Source organism: Gymnodraco acuticeps, unplaced genomic scaffold, assembly GCF_902827175.1.
Source record: "Gymnodraco acuticeps unplaced genomic scaffold, fGymAcu1.1, whole genome shotgun sequence".
Classification (NCBI taxonomy): Eukaryota; Metazoa; Chordata; class Actinopteri; order Perciformes; family Bathydraconidae; genus Gymnodraco; species Gymnodraco acuticeps.
The window spans coordinates 1,523,272-1,546,117 of NW_022990158.1; the positions used below are offsets into that span (position 1 = coordinate 1,523,272).

General features: G+C 38.0%; 1 protein-coding gene across 4 annotated transcripts in view; it reads left to right on the forward strand.

Annotated features, from left to right (window-relative positions):
* The first annotated feature begins 2,106 nt into the window (after positions 1–2,106).
* The window catches only part of LOC117546962 (mitogen-activated protein kinase kinase kinase kinase 4-like), a 103,278-nt gene continuing 82,538 nt past the window's right edge, over positions 2,107–22,846 (forward strand). Inside the window, exons 1-3 of one of the 4 annotated variants that reach the window (XM_034217402.1) lie at positions 2,107–2,384; positions 3,653–3,718; positions 16,555–16,611. In XM_034217402.1, coding sequence (XP_034073293.1) covers positions 2,328–2,384; positions 3,653–3,718; positions 16,555–16,611 — 180 coding nt within the window. In that variant the 5' untranslated portion in view covers positions 2,107–2,327. The remainder of the gene's footprint in view (positions 2,385–3,652; positions 3,719–16,554; positions 16,612–22,846) is intronic. The other 3 variants (XM_034217400.1, XM_034217399.1, XM_034217401.1) reach the window with 3 other exon arrangements.

Genomic DNA, 22,846 nt, shown 5'->3' on the forward strand with positions numbered 1-22,846 from the left:
CAATTGTGTCTCAGAAGGATGTCTTGTTTAGTTTGGATACAAGTCCAGAAATGTGTGTTTGAGTGTGTGTGTGTGTGTATGCGTGTATGTAGGCAGCTGACCCTGCTGTGAACAGGGCCACTGTGCAAGACCACAGAGAGACCATTCTTCACTGTGACACAAACACACACACTACTACACACACTCACAGCCATCATCTCTCTCCACTCTCGCTCTTACTTCGTCACATTCACTTACACACACAAGCACACATACAGAGGGAGCAACTGAGTCACTAACCATCGGTCTCTTATTGTCATGCACTCACACAAACACAACAGTCTTGCACTTTCTCTGTTTTCTCCCCAACACACACACACACACATGCACGCACACACGCACACACACACACACACACACACACACACACACACACACACACACACACACACACACACACACACACACACACACCAGTGATTGTGTCTGGCCACATAATGAGCATTATTCCACCATGCTGACTGTGACTCACTGGTTTCGCTCAGGGGACTGGAATGTAAAGCTTCATGTCTTCAATATATTTGACACTTAAAAACATGAATAATTATGCAAAGTTCAAATATATAGTCAAACAAAAATAAGCTGGTTTGGATAAACTTATAAGTAGGTATAAAAGGTCATAAGAAGAGCAAATTTGATTAGGTTAAATATGACAATTATTTTCCCAAAGTTAAATATATTTGCTTTCAAATAAGTGACTTATTTCCTTTGATGGAGACTTTGAAGTATGTTAAAAGCGCTTAACACTGTGTGAAATAAATAAGTTAAGGGACATTTGACAATTAATACACTCAAAACCATTTGTGCTCAAACTTTAGTTATTAAATTGGTCTTAAGTATTTTTGTACAAAGTCTGGTACAGAGGTACTAAAGAAAAATAAGTCAGGACTTTTAAAAAATGTGGAAAAACAATAACATGTATTATTATATATATGTGCACTGCATGTTTATGCATATCTGTTATACTCGTCTTGTTATTAATTGACAGATAAAAAATACTTGTGCAATGTGTATTTTCGCAGATACAGCAAGAACATTTTCTTCCCATTAGCTACTGGCCTCATCAACAAGGCCCGGGACCACCCTGAAGCTGACTCTTCCCCCCTACATAGACACTTTTTATTAAATAAATTCACATAATGCAAGCAAATCTTGTTCATTTTAATGCTGTTAATCCTGCACAGCTCTCCACTTTAAATTTCAATATGTGTCGTATTTTTACATTTTTTTCCCTTATCATACAATATTAGTCGTTGGGCACATGGGAAGTCTGTTTTTCCCTCAAATTTAATGAAGTATAAAGGAAAAGAGGTAGTGACATGTGCTCAAATAATTAATAAAGTATGATAGTAGATTTTTCAAAAAGAGTTGTTCATAAAATGTAAACCGTTGATTTCTCACATTAGTTATCTTTATGGAGCCTGCTTATGTGTGAGTGTGTGTACAATTTCCTTGAATTTTTCTCTGTAGGCCTACTTTACATTGTAGTCGTGAATTATTATCTATTCACTTACCTTTGTTAATTATTAATTAATCAGTCAATATGTATACTACTACTGAGATGTTCTCGCGATAACTGAACTTCTCCCCACAAAAACACAAACACTCGCGCGCACATACACGGAGGTACACGTGGAGAGATTTTTCAACATTACTGCATTTGTTAACTTATGTTGAGCTTAATGTTTAAACTTCGTTTCACCGGGGTTAACTAGTTGTCATGTTATCCGAGTCGCGTAAAGAAAGAGAAAACACTTCCATGAGCAAACCTCAGCTGCGTCAAGTTAAAATAAGTTACTGCAATCCAAGACCGGATGATGCTCATTTCACAACACGCTTTAATGAAGTTAATTGTAAAATGTTTAGCCTGAAGCAGAGTAAAAATGCATACTAAAGTATGTAGGGTACTGTGTACCTAGTAGTCCAACTGGAAGTTATCTTCTAGCGCAACTTAAAAAACCCATAGGTTATTTGATATTGATTTTTCTAGATGCACTTTAAGACAGTTAAGACTGTTTTGATAAAACGTATGACTTTTTAATTCAATTCTGTTGATGTCAGTGTCATTCCTATCTTTAAAAAGTGGAAATATAACCGCAAATAGTAATGACACTTATTTTGAAAGATGGGTCCGGAAGTGGTGTTTTTGACGCTGCAGAGCTAAACTTCAGAATTAACCTCTATGGAATGAACCCGACCAGAGGAAAACCCGTTAGTTTGTAGAGAAAACTGTGAGCGTCCATGTCTTTTCCACAAATATCAACCCGCTGACAAACTTATTGGCAGCAATGTCGAGAGAAAACACCACTCGAAGTTTGGACAGCATAGACCTCGCTGCTTTAAGGGTAAGTTCAAAACTGTTGTCTTGCTTTTTAATGAAATGTTTGAGTAAACATTGGAGGATGTGGTGGGTGTTGCTTTGAAACTTAATGTTCCCCCCTTGTCTAACGGTCGGCTCTCACTATGTACTTTATAACGTTATATCGTGTCTTAACTCGGTGTTTAATGCGTTGAAAACATTATAACATTACCCTGTAACATTACGCTATCTGTCTGCACTGTGTCCAGTTTGCTGAAACTTTACAAGCTACAGTGTTTACACACAGGACTTTCCTTTGGCTGGCTGCCTTGATTGAAAAGTTGACATGCAACAAGTGAAAGCTAACCATGATTCACTTTGTGTAATTATTGGCAAAAAAAAACCGCTAGTTAGTCAGTTTATGGAAGTATTTGTCTTCTTTTGTTCTGCACAATATTATTGACATTTTCCCTTATTATTTTGCATAGGAAATGACTGTGTGACTCAAGTATGTTTATTGTCATGTTATTGGATTTTTGAAAAGTTGTAGCTTATAGTATTTTAATGAAACACACATATTATATCAATCATTTCTTAGCAGTTTCTTATAACTCACAATGTTATCCTTTTTGCAGTCCCACTTCCTTAGTCTCCATCCCAGTATAACCCTGCATTGTTCTTCTCCATTTGCCCCCAGTACCAAGAATCAACAATTCAAAGGCTGTATTGTCACATACACACCAGTAACAGTGTAGTTGTTGCTAATGAATGTATTAAGTCTAAGGCGCCTCTAACAGTGCAACATACAAGATACTTAAGACTTAAAAATAAGTAAAGTAGTGCAAGACACACTGGTGCAAGTAAAATGCAGGAATAACTAAACTATATACGTCATGTAAAATAGAATAAGATTAAATGGAACGTACAATTAAATACTGTACAGGGTAATACAATGATGGGTGCACAATGAATCAACAGGTTATAAAAAATGTAATTTGAATGTAATGTGTCATCAAAATTAAGTGCAATATTTTGTAGAGGCAAAAAATGTGAAAATATAATTTAGAATGAATGATTGTGTTGCTGCAGAGACATAACGGCCTTAATAAAACCTTTTGTATAGTACAGATCCTTTAAAAAACCTTGACCAATCATCATTTGTAATTTATTTTTCAATGATGTATGAGGTCATTTGCTAAGATCGCAAATCATATCCATATATTTGTATGTAGTGAAATCTGCTCAGCTAATGCTTAGCATCAATCCAATCTGAGCCTCATTTCTTTATATATGTTCCTATTTTTATTTGTATAGGATCCAGCAGGTATCTTCGAGTTGGTGGAGGTGGTCGGAAATGGAACGTACGGTCAGGTGTACAAGGTGAGTACTCCCATGATGCCTTCTGCCATTCTTTTCCCATCGTAAAAGATGTGTGTTGCATGCATGGCAGAACGTAAACACAGCTGCAAACTGATATATCATGTTTCCATTCAAACACTGTTTACATGGCAGTAAGTGAGATCATAAAAATAGCTTGTTGTAGTTAAAGATTTCTCTCAAGCTGCACACCGTGAGCCTCCAGAAGCCTGCGGACACACGGTATAAAACACGTCACTTCTGGTAAAACGTATTGCTAAAACGCTACTTCCAGTCAGTTAGGAGGAAAGAAGAAGAAATTCTCAGCTGACTGAAACATCCTTTAGCTCTTACAAGCAGAACACACATACACACACATGAGAATCTGTAGTATCTTTTAAAGGCCCTGGGTGGGGCTCACTTCCTTATCGCAATATCTGTTTGTGTGTGAGTGGTGTGGTTTGTGGTTGTAGGAGGTGTTTAGTCTTATTTAGTTCTGTGCAGATGGTAGTGCCCTCAGTGCCATTTCTGCTTGCGTGTTTCTGCAATAACACAAACTGTGTTTTGCTAAACCTTTGTGGCACACTCAGATTTCAACCTTTCAAAAAAGAGATCTTCTTAGGTAGGATGAATGTACCACAGAGGGGTTCAGACCCATTTACATTTTTAGATTTAAAAACTAATTTCTGTCGGGCTGCTTTCAAAAGATGTACCAGCTTTACAAAACAAAAAAATATATTTATAAACAAGATTACATCAAATTGCTTCAATCCAAAACAAATTAGGCAAAAGCAATAGAGTTGTACGCGGAGGGTTGTTGTATTTTTTGCACAAGGAATAGATGCAAATTCACGTTAGCTTCAAATCACTTTTTGACATAGTTTACTTGCTTATCAGTGTGGCACATGTATATAATTATCAACAATAAATACCACATTAAGTTGGCTAAAGAAGTGACTTGGACGAGGTCTCCCTTAAAATGTGTTATATCGCTTAAAACTGTGAGAATATAAATGAAGGTACAGGTCAAAAGTTTAGGGTTTAGGAATGAATGAGGTCCATGGATGGTCTGTGTGTGTGAATGTGTGTGAGACAGAAGGTGGGTGTGTGCCTCGATTGCCACTTGATTTCCTGAAAGAGGAAATGTTGCAAGAGATGCACACAGGACAGTGAGGCCTGTGTTGCCTTTACACAGAGTGCTTTTACTACGGGCTAAAACAAATCACTAATTTCATCAAATGACTCACATTCATTGATGCTGTATCAAGGAAAAAACCTCCATTATGGACTCATATTGGATAATCCTATTTAGGGGGACGTGGACTGAACACTTGTACGATTTTATTGTAAGCGATTAGTTTATTTATTTGGCAGTTCTGTTTAACTCCACAAGGATTTGCGCTGAAGCACCACATTATATTTGTGTTTACAAGATATTGACTCAAAGTTTCTTAGAAATAATTAAAAAATCAACTTAAGGTTGGGCAATATATAGATATTTGATCAATATCGTGATTTGAGATTATATCTCGTTCTACATTTTGGATATTGTGATTACTTACTGATTTTAAAGGATGCATTACATTTAAGGGATTTAATGTTCCTTACAGTACTTAACAAACTTTTCAATTATTTGTCTGTATCCACTAAGCCATTATACTCTAATGATTATTTGTCAAAAGCTCCTTCCGTAAATATGTTATCGAAGCACCAATATCGTCGCAAAAATTGATATCAAGGTATTTGATCAGAAATATCGGTATATTTGAGAGTTTTACATTGACTAAGGAATTATTTTTGGACTATTTGCAAAATGACACATTAGTTGACATCTTTGTATTTAAAACAAGTGACTGAAATAACGATAAGATGAATTGCTATAAAAGAAGTTTGGATGTAAGTGTATGATACTTAGTGACAATCAAGTGAACCCAATGTGGACTCTGCAAATCTGTTCCCAGATACACAAACTCAGAAGTGTGTGCGTGTGTTTCTGTTTCAGCCATACTGTGAGTTTCACATGGGAAACCAGCGCAGGAATAGGGCCTTTAGAACAATGACTCAAGCCGCGCACGTACACACACACACACACACACACACACACACACACACACACACACACACACACACACACACACACACACACACACACACACACACACACACACACATTCGGCACCTTAAGAAAACACTCAGTTGTGGATTGACTGCAGGAGATGCTGACAAAGCATCTGGTAATTTCCTCTGTTTACTTACACTGAACAAAAATATAAACGTAACACTTTTGTTTTTGCTCCCATTTTTTATGAGATGAACTCAAAGATCTAAAACATTTTCTATATACACAAAATAACCATTTATCTGAATCTGAACAAATCTATGATAGTGAGCACTTCTCCTTTGCCGAGATAATCCATCCCACCTCACAGGTGTGGCATATCAAGATGTGATTAGACAGCATGATTATTGCACAGGTGTGCCTTAGGCTGGCCACAATAAAAGGCCACTCTGAAACGTGCAGTTTTGCTTTATTGGGGGGGTCTGGGGGGGTCCGAAAACCAGGCAGTATCTGGTGTGAGGGGTAGGGGTACAATATTTGAGAGAAATATGTAAACATCTGTATTACCATTTGGTAAAATAATGATTTTTAGGCATAATATCATGATTATACGTGATAATATTGTGAATCGCAATTATTTTGGCCAATAATGCTGACATGAAATGTTCATATTGTTTCTTGCCTACTTTGTTGTTTAGTAAAAATGTGTTTGAATTGATAGTATTAGCTTTTTGTTGTTGTATAAAGGCTTGCAACAGACAGCAGAACCAAAAGGCCAAAACAGAGAAATGGCTGGTTTTGCGAAAAAGTAGTTTTCGTAAGGTCTAATATGGGTTTACAATCTAACATTTAGCAACATGCAGGGCTAAGGTAAGGTCAGTAAAGTTGGGCAAACAAATCTAATTGGACAGGCAGCAAGTAAACACACATATAGCATTTATCAAGAAAATCAAGGCTCAGCTCGGTGGTAATGACTGAAGCACCGTGGATCTTGGCAACATTGACCCTCTGAGAATCTGTAGGAAAAAGGAGTCCTCTTCTGTGTGAATGAATTACAAAGAATCAGGCACGTGTCTCAAGAAAAGCAAGACTACGTAAAGTCAGAATGTGGAACATTTCAAAACACACCAAATGAAGTTTAGAAGAGCTAAAGGGCGAAGACGCTGAAGAGATAGATGGAGCAAGAGGTTTGTATGTGCAGTGCACAGAAATGGAGCAGGAATGAATCCCAAGATTTTTATGTTTTGTTCTACAGCACAAAATACTTCAGTATATTCACCCCTTGCCCGAAGCATCTATGCGTCAAAGAAACGGAGGTTCCAAACAAGTGACTAAAAAAGGCTACTTAACGTCATCACACCAAACACGAGTCTGCCTTTAGCTTAGCGGTGGTGATGTGATGTCATGAGACTGTGATGTTGTTTGATTATAGACTTACGTTAGCCATTTACTTTTGGCAATTGCATTTAAAGTGGTGTTAATATGTGGAGACTATCCTGCCGAACAAAAAGGTCTTAGGTATTATCAACGTGTGTTGTCCAAGGATCTTATATTGTGCAATATTTTGAAATCCAATGGAAAAATCCTATTGAGTTTTAATTGAGTCAGCCCTTGCGATGCTAACTTCTGTGTCAGCCTTCAATAATTCATCATCAATGTGCCACTCATTGTTTGTTGTAGTTAACACAGTTCATCTAAGGTAATGTTTCCAATTAGCTTTGCTCCGAATTCTCTTTTTGAACATCTGACTTGTGTCTAGCAACAGGAGTCGATTATTGTAATTGCTAGAACTGTTATCCTCATAATGTTTTGATCCACTAATTGCCAGTTAGTATTCAGATATAATGTCAACCAAAGCCCGGTCACAGTGGGAACTGACACTGAAAGGAAATGAGCCCCATTAGCCTAAGTTTTCCTTTTAATCCACCGAAACGTGCTCCTGGTCAGCAGACAGAAGACTGCCACAGGAACCAATTTCAAACCATCATAAACTACCCAAGAACCAAAGACTCTTCAATCCACTTGGTTTCTTTTTTGTGTTTTCGCTTCATCATGAGAACGGAAATAATTATGGACAGATCATAACAGCTTTGGCACATAATAATACAACACAGAGTTATCACTGGTAAAGGAAAACTCCAGACTTGGAGAGTGCAGAGGTTTGAAATCAAAAGTCAAGACCCAAGGTGGAGAGGATATAATGACGGGTTTGTTCCAGTTATTTGTAAGCTTTAGTATGTTTCAGTAATGAAACTGGTGTTTGACCTTCCCGTGACATTTAGTTCTGCTAACTCCACCCGTACAGTTTTGGCTAGAAAGTGAGGGAGGTTTTGAGGACAAGAACTAAAGTGGATTTCTAATCTTCTCTGTCATATAACCTCACTTGTCTTATAACCCTAATTCTTCCACTCTTACTTCTTCGTCTTTGGCTTGCCTTTGAACCTTGCCATCATGCACATATTTAACTTTTTGGGATTTTCTTTCTTTTTGGAGTGTGCACACAAGGACATAACCTTAGGTGTCCTACTGATGCAGTACACCCATGCACATTATTAGTATTAAAGGATGTATTATGTGCAGTAGTAATCACATGGTAGTAGTATGCCTGCAGTCATTTTGGGGCCCAGGGAAAATAAGTGTCTGACAATCTGAGAGTGCGAAAACAACTTAATTAGTTTTTTGTGGGGGATTAGTGTAGGTTGCTCTGCTCATAAATGAAGAAATAAATGCACCGTAGTAAATTAAGCTGTTTGAAATAAACAAGTTAGTTAATTGCTTTATTGGAAAGTCTTAATACTGCATTACTATGAGAATTAGATAAACATGCTCATCATACACACACACACACATACATACATACATACATACACACACACAGGGCGTTTCCCTGTTTGCAGGAGGAACTTCCCTTCCTTGCAAACAACTGCTGTAAAGTCATATTTGTGTGTGTTTGAATGTGACAATGTCTAGGTCCGCAAACGCTTAGCACCATGATGACTGCTGATGCAACACTGTGCTGCTTTGACTAGCTGATGAAGTAGCTACTAGTTGCAGGACTAAATTATTACAAAATGTCACTTTTTTTATGTCAGTTACAGCATGGAACTGACCTGTACGTAAACATATATTTAAAAAAAATACAGCAGTTTATTTAACATGTATTTATTGTTGTGAGTTGAGATCAGCTTTTTGCTTTTGACAAATGTGTAAAAAAGGCCACATTTTCTCTGTAGCTATGGGGAAAAACTAAAGTCTGGGCAGGGGAGTTGGGGATGGGCGTGGTTCATCACATTTCATGTCAGCCAAGACGACTAACAATAATGGTAGTTTTATTTTCTGCAGAATTTTTAAAACAAATATCTCTCTTAAAATCTCATCCATACTGTAGGTATATCCCTTCAAACTTATCCTGATACCTGTAGAAACATTGTTGCTTTTGGGCTATATGTTCACCATGTCCAAAGACACCAATTTGTAGTCAACCACCCACACTTTCTATGGTAGCTGTTGTTACTTCTGTTCGGGGCTAACAAAACTACAACAGCCATAGTTAATTTAGTCTAAGGCCATTAGCTCAACAAATGTTATAAATAACGGCCAGTATTACATTTTTTATTAGACTATTACTTATCGAAAGTTTTATTAGTCTAGTCTAATTTTTCGGGACAATTGGAAGAACATTTGTGATTTGTGACAACTGCTTGTGAACGGGGCTGTCTCAAGATGTTTGTTATGTCTGGTCCAAGACCCCAGGAAGTGAGTGAGGTGCTGAAGCTCATTTTCATAGTGTCCCAACGACGGTACTAGAACTTCCATGTCAATCCATGATGTCATTGGACAAGAAAAACGTTTTGCCCTATCTGATCTAGGAATTATTGGAAATGTTTTGTCATGAGAGGCAATTATTTGCTTCATGTGCCATAAAGCAACTTTTATAGGAATGAACAGGGTACCACCTTCAACTCCGAAACCAGTTCTCTTTATACATCAGAGGTGTGGTCACCTTATCTGAAGCATTTGCTTCCATAGCCAGCGCATCTACAGTGTAAGTAAACCTCGAAGGCTCCGTGTTGAAACCTCACTGACTGTGCACAGCCATAAAACAGCTGGCAGCAATCGATTCCCAGAATGAATCACTCACACTTCCTCAAATCTTTCTGGTTTCAATAGTGTCATTTCCCTTTTCTGTCACCCACATCATCATCGTCATCGTCATCATCATCATCATCATCATCATCATCATCATCATCATCATCATCATCATCATCATCATCATCATCATCATCATCATCATCATCATCATCATCATCATCATCATCATCATCATCATCATCATCATCATCATCATCATCATCATCATATCTTACTAATGATGACTGCTGACTAAAGAGTACAACAAAAATCCAAATGTACGTTTGGATCAACTGCTACCTGCAAAAAACGAACCCCCCTTCTCTCTTTCGTGACCCCTAGAAGAGTCATATTTTGAAAAATCCTTGCATTAGATTAACTACTAGACGGTTTATTTGAGTCACATTATTGCACGTTGTCACTCTTTAACACATGATTTGAAACTGAGAACATTGACATGAATAACATCTTATTTTGAAATATAAGGCCTTGTTTCAAAGCTCAGCAATGTTGTGCGGGGGTTTGACCTTAGGGGAAAAAGAAGAGACACAGAGAGACAGGAAACATCCTCCGAAATAGTGTAGAGCTGTGTTTCTGCACAGAGGTGGGAGAGACGGAGAGAAAAGGAAACAAAATGAAAACAAAGAGTGGAAACGGAGTGAGCGAGAGAGGGCAAAAGGAAGGAAGGCAGGGGTGAAAGGCAGAGAGACATAGAGGAGGGGAGGAAGGAAGAGGGAGAGAGAGCGATGAAAATGTAAGCGCGGAGAGGAAAGTAACCCCCATGAGGTTTGGAGCTATGCTTTGTGCTGATTACCTGTGTGTGCGTGTGTTTTCTGTGTAACCCCGAGCACTGAGAATAAGGGGAAAGAGTTGGAATATCACTGCAGAACTGACTTGCCGCCTTACCGTACTTTCTAAATGCCAAAACTATAATTAAATGTACTCCAGAGATTCATTTTAAAACTTGGATAAAATAAAAAAGACTTTTCAAAAATCAATGCAGCGAGGCTGAGATATAGTCCCTATGGGTGAGGCTCTCATATTGCTGAATCTTAAATTCTCATAATGCAACTTGATGCATGCGGTGCCTTCTCTTAAGATCCCGCCTGCCTCATAAATGCCATTTCCTCTCAAACTCCCCACTCCCCACACGTGTGCAGTACAGACTTTTAAACCTGCATTTATTTATCTTTTATCATAAATGGGTTTTATTCATAAGCAGACATTTTGCCTGGTCAAAGTAGGTAAAGCAAATTGATGACCTTAACGAAGGCTTGGTTCCATGGAGTGCTCCACTAAGCTAGCAAGCTACCAGACAGGGCCTGCCCTAAGTGCAGTGCAACTATCATTCATGTTATTGCACACGACTTTACTTTTCCTTCTATTACATTTCTAAATATAATTTGAAGGAAATGGCTATAGAGTAAATTAACCTTTGTAATATTACATACATCATTATTGTAATATTATATAGATATTCAATATAATACAGACTCATTGACGCTGTTAGTTTTGGGCCCTGACAGTGGTTTTGTGGTACTCATAGAAAAACGAGTACTGTCGTGTTTTTTTGCCACTGACCTGGTACCACATAAATAATCATTTTTTGGAACATCTGTAGTCCTTCATTAGTCTGGAGAAATATGAAGCGTTAAAGCATCAAGTGGGATAAAGTAACAACAAGAGCCATTATTTAAAAAAATCTTTAAATTGTTGTTACTTATTGGCCAACATATATTTCTTTGATAATTGAAATTGGGCCAGCTCCTTTATTTGTCTCTAGACTTGTCGAAAATGTATGATTGTATCTATAAGATATATTTTTATTTTATTTTGAGCCTCACTGCTGACTACAAACATGTTAGTACACACATGTGCCTACGCAAAAACAGAGTGGGCGGGGCCACTCTATTCTCTTAGTTAATTTCCTTGGACAGTAGGACATTGAGTTTTTAGCAGCATGATACTCAACATAATGTCAAACCAGTCCAGCTCTCTGACCCCGTAGTGCCAGCCAGTGAAGGGGCCGTGTGAATGGAGTGGGAGACACACACACACACACACACACACACACACACACACACACACACACACACACACACACACACACACACAGTCCATCCAAACACAAAGGCTGTCCAATACTGTAATGTGAAGGAGATAAAAAAAGACAACAGGATTATCTCATTGGATTTTGGAATATTGCGTAAAATAAGATCTGTGGCAATCACACGTTTATGCTACTTACATGTTTTGCTTTGCAGGATAATCTCTACATATTCACACCACTTTTATAATAGCAGTGTGAATGCAATCACCAGAAGTATAAAGCTTATGTTTGGATATAAACAAACAAAATCAAGGTGGGATGCCGCCATGTCTGCATCGCTAAGCTAAAGGCGGCTAATGTTCGGCGTGATGACGTTTAGTAGTCTCATTTAGTCACTTGTTAGCCACTGCTATTTTTACATGTAAAAGCTTAAGATATTCACGTGTGGGCTGTAAACTAACGTCTTTAATATCGTAGGCAGGCATCTTACCAAAAAGTAGATAAAAAAACGTCAACTACATGACAACGGAACCCAGAAGTGCTAAAATGCTGCCTTATTTTTGTGATTTGGACTCATTCCTGCACCTCTATATAGAAAGACAGGAGATGGAGATGGGAGACAGACAGAAAGAGGGGTGAGACTGAAAGTTAGACTGGAATAGATAGAAAGATAGAGAGATAGATGCTTTATTCATCCCAAAATTGGGAAATTATTTTGTTCCAGCAGAATTTAGACAAAGTAAAAGTTGTTCTCTCATTTGTTCCCTTGCTGTCTGCATTATAAATGTCCTTTGTATTTAATTAGCATACGTATGGACATATTAACCTTTTCACAGACATTACTTGTAGAGCACACTTATTCTGCCTGTGTGTGTGTGTGTTGCATATTGTTAATAAGAAGCCCGGTTTAGAGTGGAACATTTGTAAGTCGTGGTGGCAGGCAGCGCAGACAGCATAGAGTCTGAAGGGACAGGAAGGCCATTTCCTTATTTATCACCGTCAGGCCAGTGACGGTTTCTGTGCCACAATTCTTCGCAATTATGGAGACAACGTCCTCCGCTTGGGGACAGAATCAAGGCCAGAGTGAGTCAGTGAGCCTGACATGTACATCTCACATCCAATATAAAAAGCGGAATATATTTGGAAAGAATATCACTTAGGCGGTTAACTGACAAGGAGACTGTTTCACGACTGCTGCATCAGCAACAGTTTCAATACACTTTAATGTGAAGGCATGTCATACCATTCCACTTGCTATATAAAACTTGATGCCCAATATATTTTACATTTACAAAGTTACTACAGTATGATAATCAGTAATTGTGCATTTACTAGAATAAGTTTTATTATTGATCAAAGGTTCAGGAGAGGACGTGATAGGGCGTGCAGTACATAGGGTTGTGTAAAATACAACATATTTAAAAAAAATGCTACTGTTTGGGTAAAAAAAAGCTATCTTATTAGCTTTAAGTCTAAATGATAAAACAAATAACTAACGAAATGTAAATAAAGGTATGTTGCTAATTTGTTATGTTGTTATTTTCTGCACACTTTCTGAATTCTAGTTTTTCTTTCACCAAATGAAGACTAGCTAGATACCCTTGCTAGTCATTCACCACTTGAAATAGATTTTGGTTGGATGCTTGAAATGAGCTCTCGGGTCAATACAAGCTAATGAGGTTTGCATGTTTTGCCCAACACAAAAAATACTTTCATAAATACCTCAATCGTAAATGTCCAAACTAAGTCATCGCATTAAACAAAGTCCACCTTTAGCTTAGCAGTGTTAATGTGAAGTCATGTGACCTTGTAGTAGTTTGTTTATAGCCATAACGTCAGCTTCTACCGGTTGCACTTATTCTTAATTTTTTTTTAAGTGTTAATTTGTTGAGATGATCCTGCTTCTAAGTATTTTAAACATGTATTTTGCAACAAATATAATGTTCTGCAATATAATCAAATGTACACACATCCAATTGTCTTGCGGGGCTAACTTACGGGTTTGCCTACTATAGAACATGTCATCACTGCACCACTCTATTATGACCTGTTTAACTTCCAATTAATAACAGTTACAGTGTATGTTGAATTACATAACATGTTGGTCTTCTTTTAGTCTTTTACTCTGGTATCAAATTAGTATCCAGAGTTTTTGAATTTCGCTAGACATCCTACTGCTGACTCGAGACTTATTCTTGGTTTGTCCTGAACACTTCTCTGATGTGACATACATCAGAGAAAGGCGTTGTTCAGTCACACAGGTTTTTAACACACTGATGTGTTTTCCATGACTTACTAGAGCAGTGGTTCTCAACTGGTCAGGCCTCGGGACCCACTTTTTCCTTTGTCAATAAATCGCGACCCGAAATGTTGAACCACTCAAATCTATTCAACAAAAAATCGTGCTGTAATATATACGCTTTTCAGCATACAATATGAATTAAAGTGAAGTACAGTGCATATATCCCTTCACAGAACTAAAGTATGATGGAATCAAAGCTGAACTGTATAAAAAGGCACACGTGCTGAAAACCCAACCCCAGAAGGGGGGTCTGGGGGGATTCTCCCCCAGGAGATTTTTAGAAATACTAACATATAAGATATAAACTACGCATTCTGGTACACTGAGAAGAAAATAAATAAATGTATTACAATCCGACATATTAATAATATTTTATGCCATTGTTTGTGTTTCACTTTGTTCTGACATCTTGCTGCTCCTCACAGAGAGAAGAGCATAGAGGAGAGAGTCTGGGTGAATTACTTTAAATTGTGGGTAAGGGTAGATAGCCCCCATTGTTCTGTGACCTGTCAATCATCAAACCGGGGGTCATATTTCATTACGTGTTCATTTGTATCTGAAGTTGTACCCATGGATGTATAAAGAACAGTTCTACCGCTAAGTTATTCTCCGTGGGGACTTCCAGCAACAATCTTGATTCTGATCTGAAGTTTTCAAAACCGTTTATGGTCTCCGGTGCTTCCAGTCCAACGCCTACTGCATGCACAGCGTTAGAAAATCAGGCCTTCAAAATAAAAGTTAGACTTTTTCCCCCAAGTTTTACCCACCAGTTGAGAACCACTGTACTAGATAATGCAGGGATTGGTCCTGTGAGTAACATTTCTTTGGAAACAGATAGTTAGATAGATAGACTTAACTGCAGAGAATACAAAACACAAATAGAGAAATATTAAGAATGTAGTTTGCTTTCAAGCTCTCCATCCATCTTTGTCTCCGTACCCGAGTATTTGCTAATATTATTGAGTATTGTAGGATTTGTCATGCCCTTCAGGCTCTTTCATACACACACACGCTCAGAGCCCTGTCATACATCACAGCTTAAAGGCTTATAGAGTACTTCTTGTATCTTGTCAGCTTTTTGACTCATGACAAGCTTTTCAATTTTCCCCTTCTCACCTGACTGCACTTTACAGCTCCGGCGCTCCGAGCTCCCTCCCTCTCATCTCACCTGCTGTCTTGTTCTTTTTGACTGAGCCTCTCATGAGAAAAATACAAATGATGTAGACGTAGCCTTGTCCAGAGCTTAAAATGATATCACAATCCAAGTGTTCACCCACAAAAGGTTCTGTAATGTATGTGTTAAGAGTCTGGGCTGCCAGTGTTTGGTGTTTCTGACTTATAATATTTTGCATTTTGATGCCTTCAAACCAATTTGTTTTGCAAAGTGGCACTTGTAATGTGATAAATATGAATATGTGAAGAATATTGCCATGAGTGCCATATGTAATATTTGTGCATGGACTTGTTTGCTGTTGATTTGATTTGTAGGGAGGCAGTGGGTTAGTGCGTTAGTGTTTGGATCAGGGGAGCACAGGTTCAAACCCCACTGCAGTCAGCATGTCTGTGCAAGACACTTCATCCCAAATTGCTCCTGTGGGGATTGGCCACAGTATTAAGTATGTAATTCGCTTTGGATAAAAGTGTCTAGCAAGTAACATGTAATGTAATAATATATCTTAGGATAGGAATATTTTTATAAAATCCACTTCATTCAGACTTTAGCAGAGATGCACAGGTCAGCTCCCACAATTTAATTTAAAATGTTTAATGCACACTGCGGCATAAACACTTGGCATAAACTTAGAAAAATGCTTTTGATAGATGAAGTTGTTTACTTGGAAGATCTGGGGGTAGGGCTGCAACCAATGATTATTTTCATTAAAGAATAAACTGCCGATTATTTATTTAAATTAATTGTTCAATAAAATGTCAAAAGATTGGGGAAATGCTCTTCCCAGTTTTTTAAACTTTAAGTCTTTAGATGACTTGTTTTGTCATTCCAAAATCCAAAGATATTCACTTTCAAATGAGAAAAACACTGTTTTTAGAGGAGGAAAATAGCCTTTTCTGCCATTTTTCGCATAAAATAGTTGCGAAATGGTGTCCTTCAATTGACTAGTCGTTGCAGTTCTGTTTGATGGTGTTGCTTACTGACACATATCTTATCTCAGGCTTCAATACTGACATATGTTAGCAATCAAACTGCTTGTGAAGACTTAAAAACTGTTGGTATACATCTGTAATCAAACATTTATATTTAAAGTGTTACATTTTTCTTCTGTTGTCATCCTAACTTTATCTGTTTTATATTTCTCCAGGGTCGCCATGTCAAGACCGGCCAACTGGCAGCTATCAAAGTCATGGAAGTCACAGAGGTACACCAACATCACAATAATGACACACTCACTGTTTCTCTCCATCTCCACCAACTGTGTAGTCCTTTTTTTCTCTTACTCATCATAGGGTCAAATATATACTTAAAAAGTGGCTGCAAAAGTTACGATATTTTAGAGCTACTTACTACATTTCTAAAATAATGCTTTCCTAGGACAAGCTTTGTTGGTAGAGGAAAAAACCCAGCTACGTAAGAACGACATCCGCATATGTATTGAAGAAGGGGATCAGACGATTTATTAGCAAAGAAAATACATCACACTGTCATACTGATTCATTCCATAAGGTGACAGCCAATATGGAAACTACATCACTCACTGAGGGAGTCAGTCTCTGCCTCTGTTTTGCTGCGGACCAGTCCATACAAAAACTGACTAAGGATTGGGCTCAAGTATTTAAAGGTATAAAGCCTGCATCATGAACTGGAGCAAGTGGGTCAAATGAAAGAGGCTATGAAGTTGAATAATGGGAAATGTAAAATCCAGTGTTTTTGGAGTCTGACTCACTGGAGGGACTAAACTATATCTCAGACTCTGCTGCATCGATTTTGACCATTCCTTTTTAAATATGCGTTTTTGAGTGCTCAAACTTTATGGAATTTCAACACAAAATCACTTGGGGTACTTCTATTAGTATTAACTTTTGGTATAGATCTGCCCTTAGTCTAAATCCAATATCCTGTATCCTCCCTAGCCTGCTAAAAGGAAAGAAATGTATCCAAAAAAAGTGTGTTGGAGACAAATCAAGCACTCCTCCTCATTTCAATTGGTTGGACAGTTGGAATGGTTTAACAAGTAGTGATTAACAAAAAATGGGCAAGGCACATCATTTTTCATTTCATTTCAAACCTTTATTTATGCAGGTGAATCCCATTGAGATCATTGATCTCTTTTTCAAGGGTGACCTGCTGCAAGTAGGTTCCACATGAATACATATAAACATAACAGAAAAACTAAAAGGACATCATACAGCATATTTACAGCGACTACAGTTTACATAGCTAGTAACATTTACAGGTTCCAACAGTTTCCGATTGGATAGCATCTATCCTTGCTTTAAAAACATTTAGTGGAACCAGATTGCTCAGCTTCCATTCCTTTTGCAGACTGTTCCAAGTTAGTGGAGCTGCGCATCTAAAAGCTGTCTTCCCTAAGACAGTCCTAGCAGTTGGCACATTTAATAAAACCACAGCATGCGATCTCAGGCAGTAGCCACTTACAATTCGCCGTGAGATCAGGGAGCAGATGTAGAATGGAAGTTTCCCTAACATGGCTTTGTATATAACAATGTACCAGTGACTGAGCCTCCGTACAGTTAGTGAAAGTAAACCAGCCCTTGCATACAGGGTACAGTGATGGGTTAATGCTTTACAGTTTGTCACAAATCTCAGTGCACTGTGATACGCAGCATCTAACTTGACCAGGCAATTGGCAGGTGCATTCATATAGATCAGATCACCATAGTCCAGCACAGGTCAAAAGGTCACAGTGACTAGCCTTTTCCTGGCCTTAAGCGAGAAACAGGACTTGTTCCTGTAGAAGAAACCTAGCCTAACCCTCAGTTTTTTAAGCAGGTTATTTACATGACGTTTAAAAGTGAGACAATCATCAAGCCAGATACCAAGGTATTTATAACAGGTAACCACTTCAAGTTTTATTCCTTGCGTAGTAACAATATCTAAAACAGGCTCTGGTGTCTTTTTAGCTTTAGAAAAGAGCATTACCTTGGTTTTATCAACATTTAAAAGAAGCTTAAGCTCTGCGAGCTGAGTCTGAATAATGTTAAAAACAGCTTGCAATTCAACAACAGCCTCCTTAATGGAGGGACCTGCACAGTACATCACGGTATCGTCCGCATACAAATGTAAGATTTCTCCAGACCTAGAATTAAAATCAGCAGGAGTAGCGATCTGACTACTGCTACTACTGGGCGGTCCAGGGTTAGGTTGTACATTTCCTGACAGCAATAACAACAAGAAAACCAGGCATCTTTTCCTCTTAATCGACACACATACATTGTCAACTACTTTAAAATCACCAGCAAAGTCTGTGAAAGTGTGATTAGAGCTCAAGAAGCAGTCCTGAAGAACCATCATAGCAGGCAAGTGAAAAAGACAAACATATTTTGTCGAACAGATTGTCTGTTTGATTATCATTTCCTGTACTTGTAAAATCTCTCAAAAGACAATAATTAAGTTTTTGTAGGCTCTGCATGCTCAATATTATAGTATTTTCAAGGCAGGAACATTAAGTGCAGGGAATCAATAGAGCCAAAACTTGTCAGTAGAAAAGATAACACAGAAGGAGAGAGGGTTAGAAATGTAAGAAGAAGTGGTACCAAACGTGTCATCATCCAATAGGAATGACTGTGGTATTGAAATCCTTTTTCTTTCAAGTGACGTTATGCCCACCAAAGACATCAAGTATGAAACAATAACACAGGCATTTGCAGGGGTTTGCAACGGTTTAAAAATGGTAAAATTCATTATGTATTCAACGAGTTGTTTTTGTATGGCTGTCTTTTGCCCAATTCAATTCTCTCCACACTCATCCAGGTAATGGAAGCAATGGAACTTTTACAATAAGGTGCAAACAAAAACCTACTTTAATATATATTGCTTGCCTGACAAAATTCAAATACATGAAATAGGGTTCGACTTTCTTACATGTATAGTCCCACCAATATTACTGCTTTGAACCAGAAATAGTTTTTTATTAGATGCTTGGGTAGTGTCCTTGATTCAAAACCACACAGTCCTGGTCATATACAATATTAATAAAGCTCATCATATTGTAAATCAATTTGAGGATGAAATAGAAAATCTCTTTGATTCTGTATTTTGAATTCCAGTGGTGATGTACATCTTAAAGTTATATAAGGACCACCCCGAAACACCTTCAACTCTAAGTTTGGGTCCAAAGAGGGAGTTAATATAGGTTTATGAGCTCTGCGTTGTGGTCCTACAGCTGTGCGGGGGTACAAACAGGAGACGTGTGGAGGTTTTATTGAATGTTGCTGTTGGTTTACAGATGTAGAGCACCAGTGCCAGCAGAATGGGGTTACATGAAGGCTGATAAAAGCTTGTAGAAGAAGGTGGAGTGAAGCACGCTACCATAATGTAGCAAAGCAGAGTTTGAGGGAGAATTGTCATTCAAAACATGAAGGGCTCGCGACCAGTCCAGGACACAGGACCGCAGGATCATCCATGACTCCGGATCCCAGCGTATATAGACACCAAAAAGAAAGACATTTGGGGAAGCTGGGTTAATCGGAACATGAGAGTACACAGGTATAGACAGTGAGAAGGAAGAAGTAAGATGTCCCCCGACAAACTAAGCCTATATCAGCAAAACTAGGGGCTGAATCTAATCAGCCCTAACTATAAGCTTTATCAAAAAGGAAGGTCTTAAGCGCACTCTTAAAAACGGATAGGGTGTCTGCCGCTCGAACACAAACTGGAAGCTGATTCCACAAATGTGGAGCTTGATAACAAAAGGCTCTGGCTCCCATTGTACTTTTAGAGACTCTAGGAACAACCAACAACCCTGCATTCTTGGAACGCAATGCCCTAGTAGGACAGTAGGGTATGATGAGTTCTTTAAGGTAAGATGGCGCCTGCCCATTAAGGGCTTTGTAGGCGAGAAGAAGAATTTTAAATTCTATCCTGTGATCTATAGGGAGCCAGTGTAAGGCAGCCAGAACAGGAGTAATGTGGTCCCTTTTCCTAACTCTGGTTAGTACACGAGCTGCAGCATTTTGAATCAGCTGAAGCGACTTGACTGACTTCTTGGTACACCCTGATAATAAGGAGTTACAATAATCCAGCCTTGAAGTAACAAATGCATGGATTAGTTTCTCTGCATCGTTTTGAGGCAAGATATGCCTGATTTTTGCAATATTACGTAGATGGAAGTAGGCGGTCCTTGAAATTGATTTTATGTGGGCGTTAAAGGATAAATCCTGATCAAATATAACACCAAGATTCCTTACAGTCTCACTGGAGGCCAAATTAATGCCATCCATAGTTAGTATATCTTTAGATAATTTGTTTCGTAGATTCTTCGGGCCAAGTACAATAACTTCAGTTTTGGTCGTGTTTAACATCAAAAAGTTTAAGGTCATCCACGTTTTTAAGTCCTTGAGGCAGTCTTGAATTTTATTTAGATGATTAATTTCATCAGGCTTGATTGATAAATATAGTTGAGTATCATCCGCATAACAATGAAAATGTACAGAAGGATTCCTTATAATATTGACTAACGGAAGCATATATAATGTGAACAAAATAGGTCCGAGCACTGAGCCCTGTGGCACTCCATGGCTAACTTTGGTTTGCGTGGAAGATTCATCGTTGACAAGTACAAACTGAGAGCGTTCAGATAGATAGGACCTAAACCAGCCTAAAGCAGTTCCCTGTATGCCAACTAAGTGCTCTAGTCTTTGCAATAAGATATCATGGTCGATAGTATCAAATGCAGCACTGAGATCGAGCAAAACAAGAATAGAGACAAGTCCCTTGTCTGAGGCTATTAGAACCAGAGCTGTCTCTGTGCTATGATGTGTTCTAAAGCCAGACTGAAAATCTTCAAATAAATCATTGTTTTTTAAGTAATCACACAACTGTTTTGCGACCGCTTTCTCAACAATTTTTTTAGAGGAACGGAAGATTAGAAATAGGTCTATAGTTGGCTAAAACCTCTGGATCGAGGTTGTGCTTTTTAAGAAGCGGTTTTATCACTGCTACTTTGAATGATTGTGGAACATAGCCTGATAATAAAGACATATTCATAATATTTAATAAAGAAGTGCTAATTAATGGAAAAACTTCCTTCAACAGCTTAGTTGGAATTGGGTCTAACATACACGTTGATGGTTTAGAAGAGAGAATCATTGAATTTAATTGTTCAAGCTTTATGGCTGAAAATCATTCTAGTTTACTATCTAATGTAATATTAGAACTTACGTTTCCGGGAGCTGTTGATAACACTATACTGGTCAGAGCCAAGAGGTCATTAATTTTGTTTCTAAGAGTAACAATTTTATCGTTAAAAAAGCACATAAAATCATTACTACTGAGTGCTATGGGAATAGAAGGCTCAATCGAGCTGTGGCTCTCTGTCAGCCTGGCTACAGTGCTGAAAAGAAATCTTGCATTATTCTTATTCTCATCTATTAATGAAGAGTAGTAGGCTGCTCTCGCTTTACGCAGTGCTTTCTTATATTCATTGAGAGTAATATGCCAAATTAAAAGAGATTCTTCAAGTTTAGTGGAACGCCATATCCTTTCAAGTTGTCTCGACTTTTGCTTTATTTTGCGGGTTTCGGCATTATGCCATGGAGCTAATCTATGTTTTATTTTCTTCTTTTTCAAAGGAGCAACAGAGTCTAATTTTATTCGCAGGGCATCTGTAGCACTATCAACAACATGATCAATTTGGGGTGGTGTACATTTTGTATAAGTTTCCTCCCTTACATGCAGACATGCTATCGAGTTAAGTATTGGTGGAATCTCTTCCTTAAATGTGGCTATAGCACTAACAGATAGGTTTCTGCTGCAGGAGCTTTTGATTAATGGTTTGCATAGTAACAGTACTTCAAAAGTTACTAAGAAATGGTCGGATAAAGCAGGATTATGCGGTTCGACTAATAGTTGCTCAATTTCAATACCATAAGTCAGAACAAGGTCGAGAGTGTGATTATAGCAGTGGGTTGGTTTATTTACACTCTGACAGAAACCAACATAATCTAATATAGAGTTAAATGCAACAGTAAGGCTATTTTTATCATCGTCAACATGAATATTAAAGTCACCTATGATAATTACTTTATCTGTTTTAAGAACCAAAGTTGATAAAAACTCAGAGAATTCTGATAAGAATTCTGAATAAGGACCTGGTGCACGGTACACTGTAACAAATAAGATTGGCTGCAAAGTTTTCCAGGTCGGATGCGTAAGACTAAAAACGAGACTTTCAAAGGAGGTATAATTTAATTTGGGTTTAGTATTGATAAGTAAACTTGAGTCAAAGATTGCTGCAACTCCACCTCCTCGGCCCGTGCCTCGGGCAATATGAGTATTGATATGGCTGGGTGGAGTGGCCTCATTTATGCTGACATATTCTTCATGTCTCAACCAAGTTTCAGTGAGACAGCATATATCAATATTATAATCTGATATTAAATCATTTACCAATATTGCTTTAGATGCTAGAGATC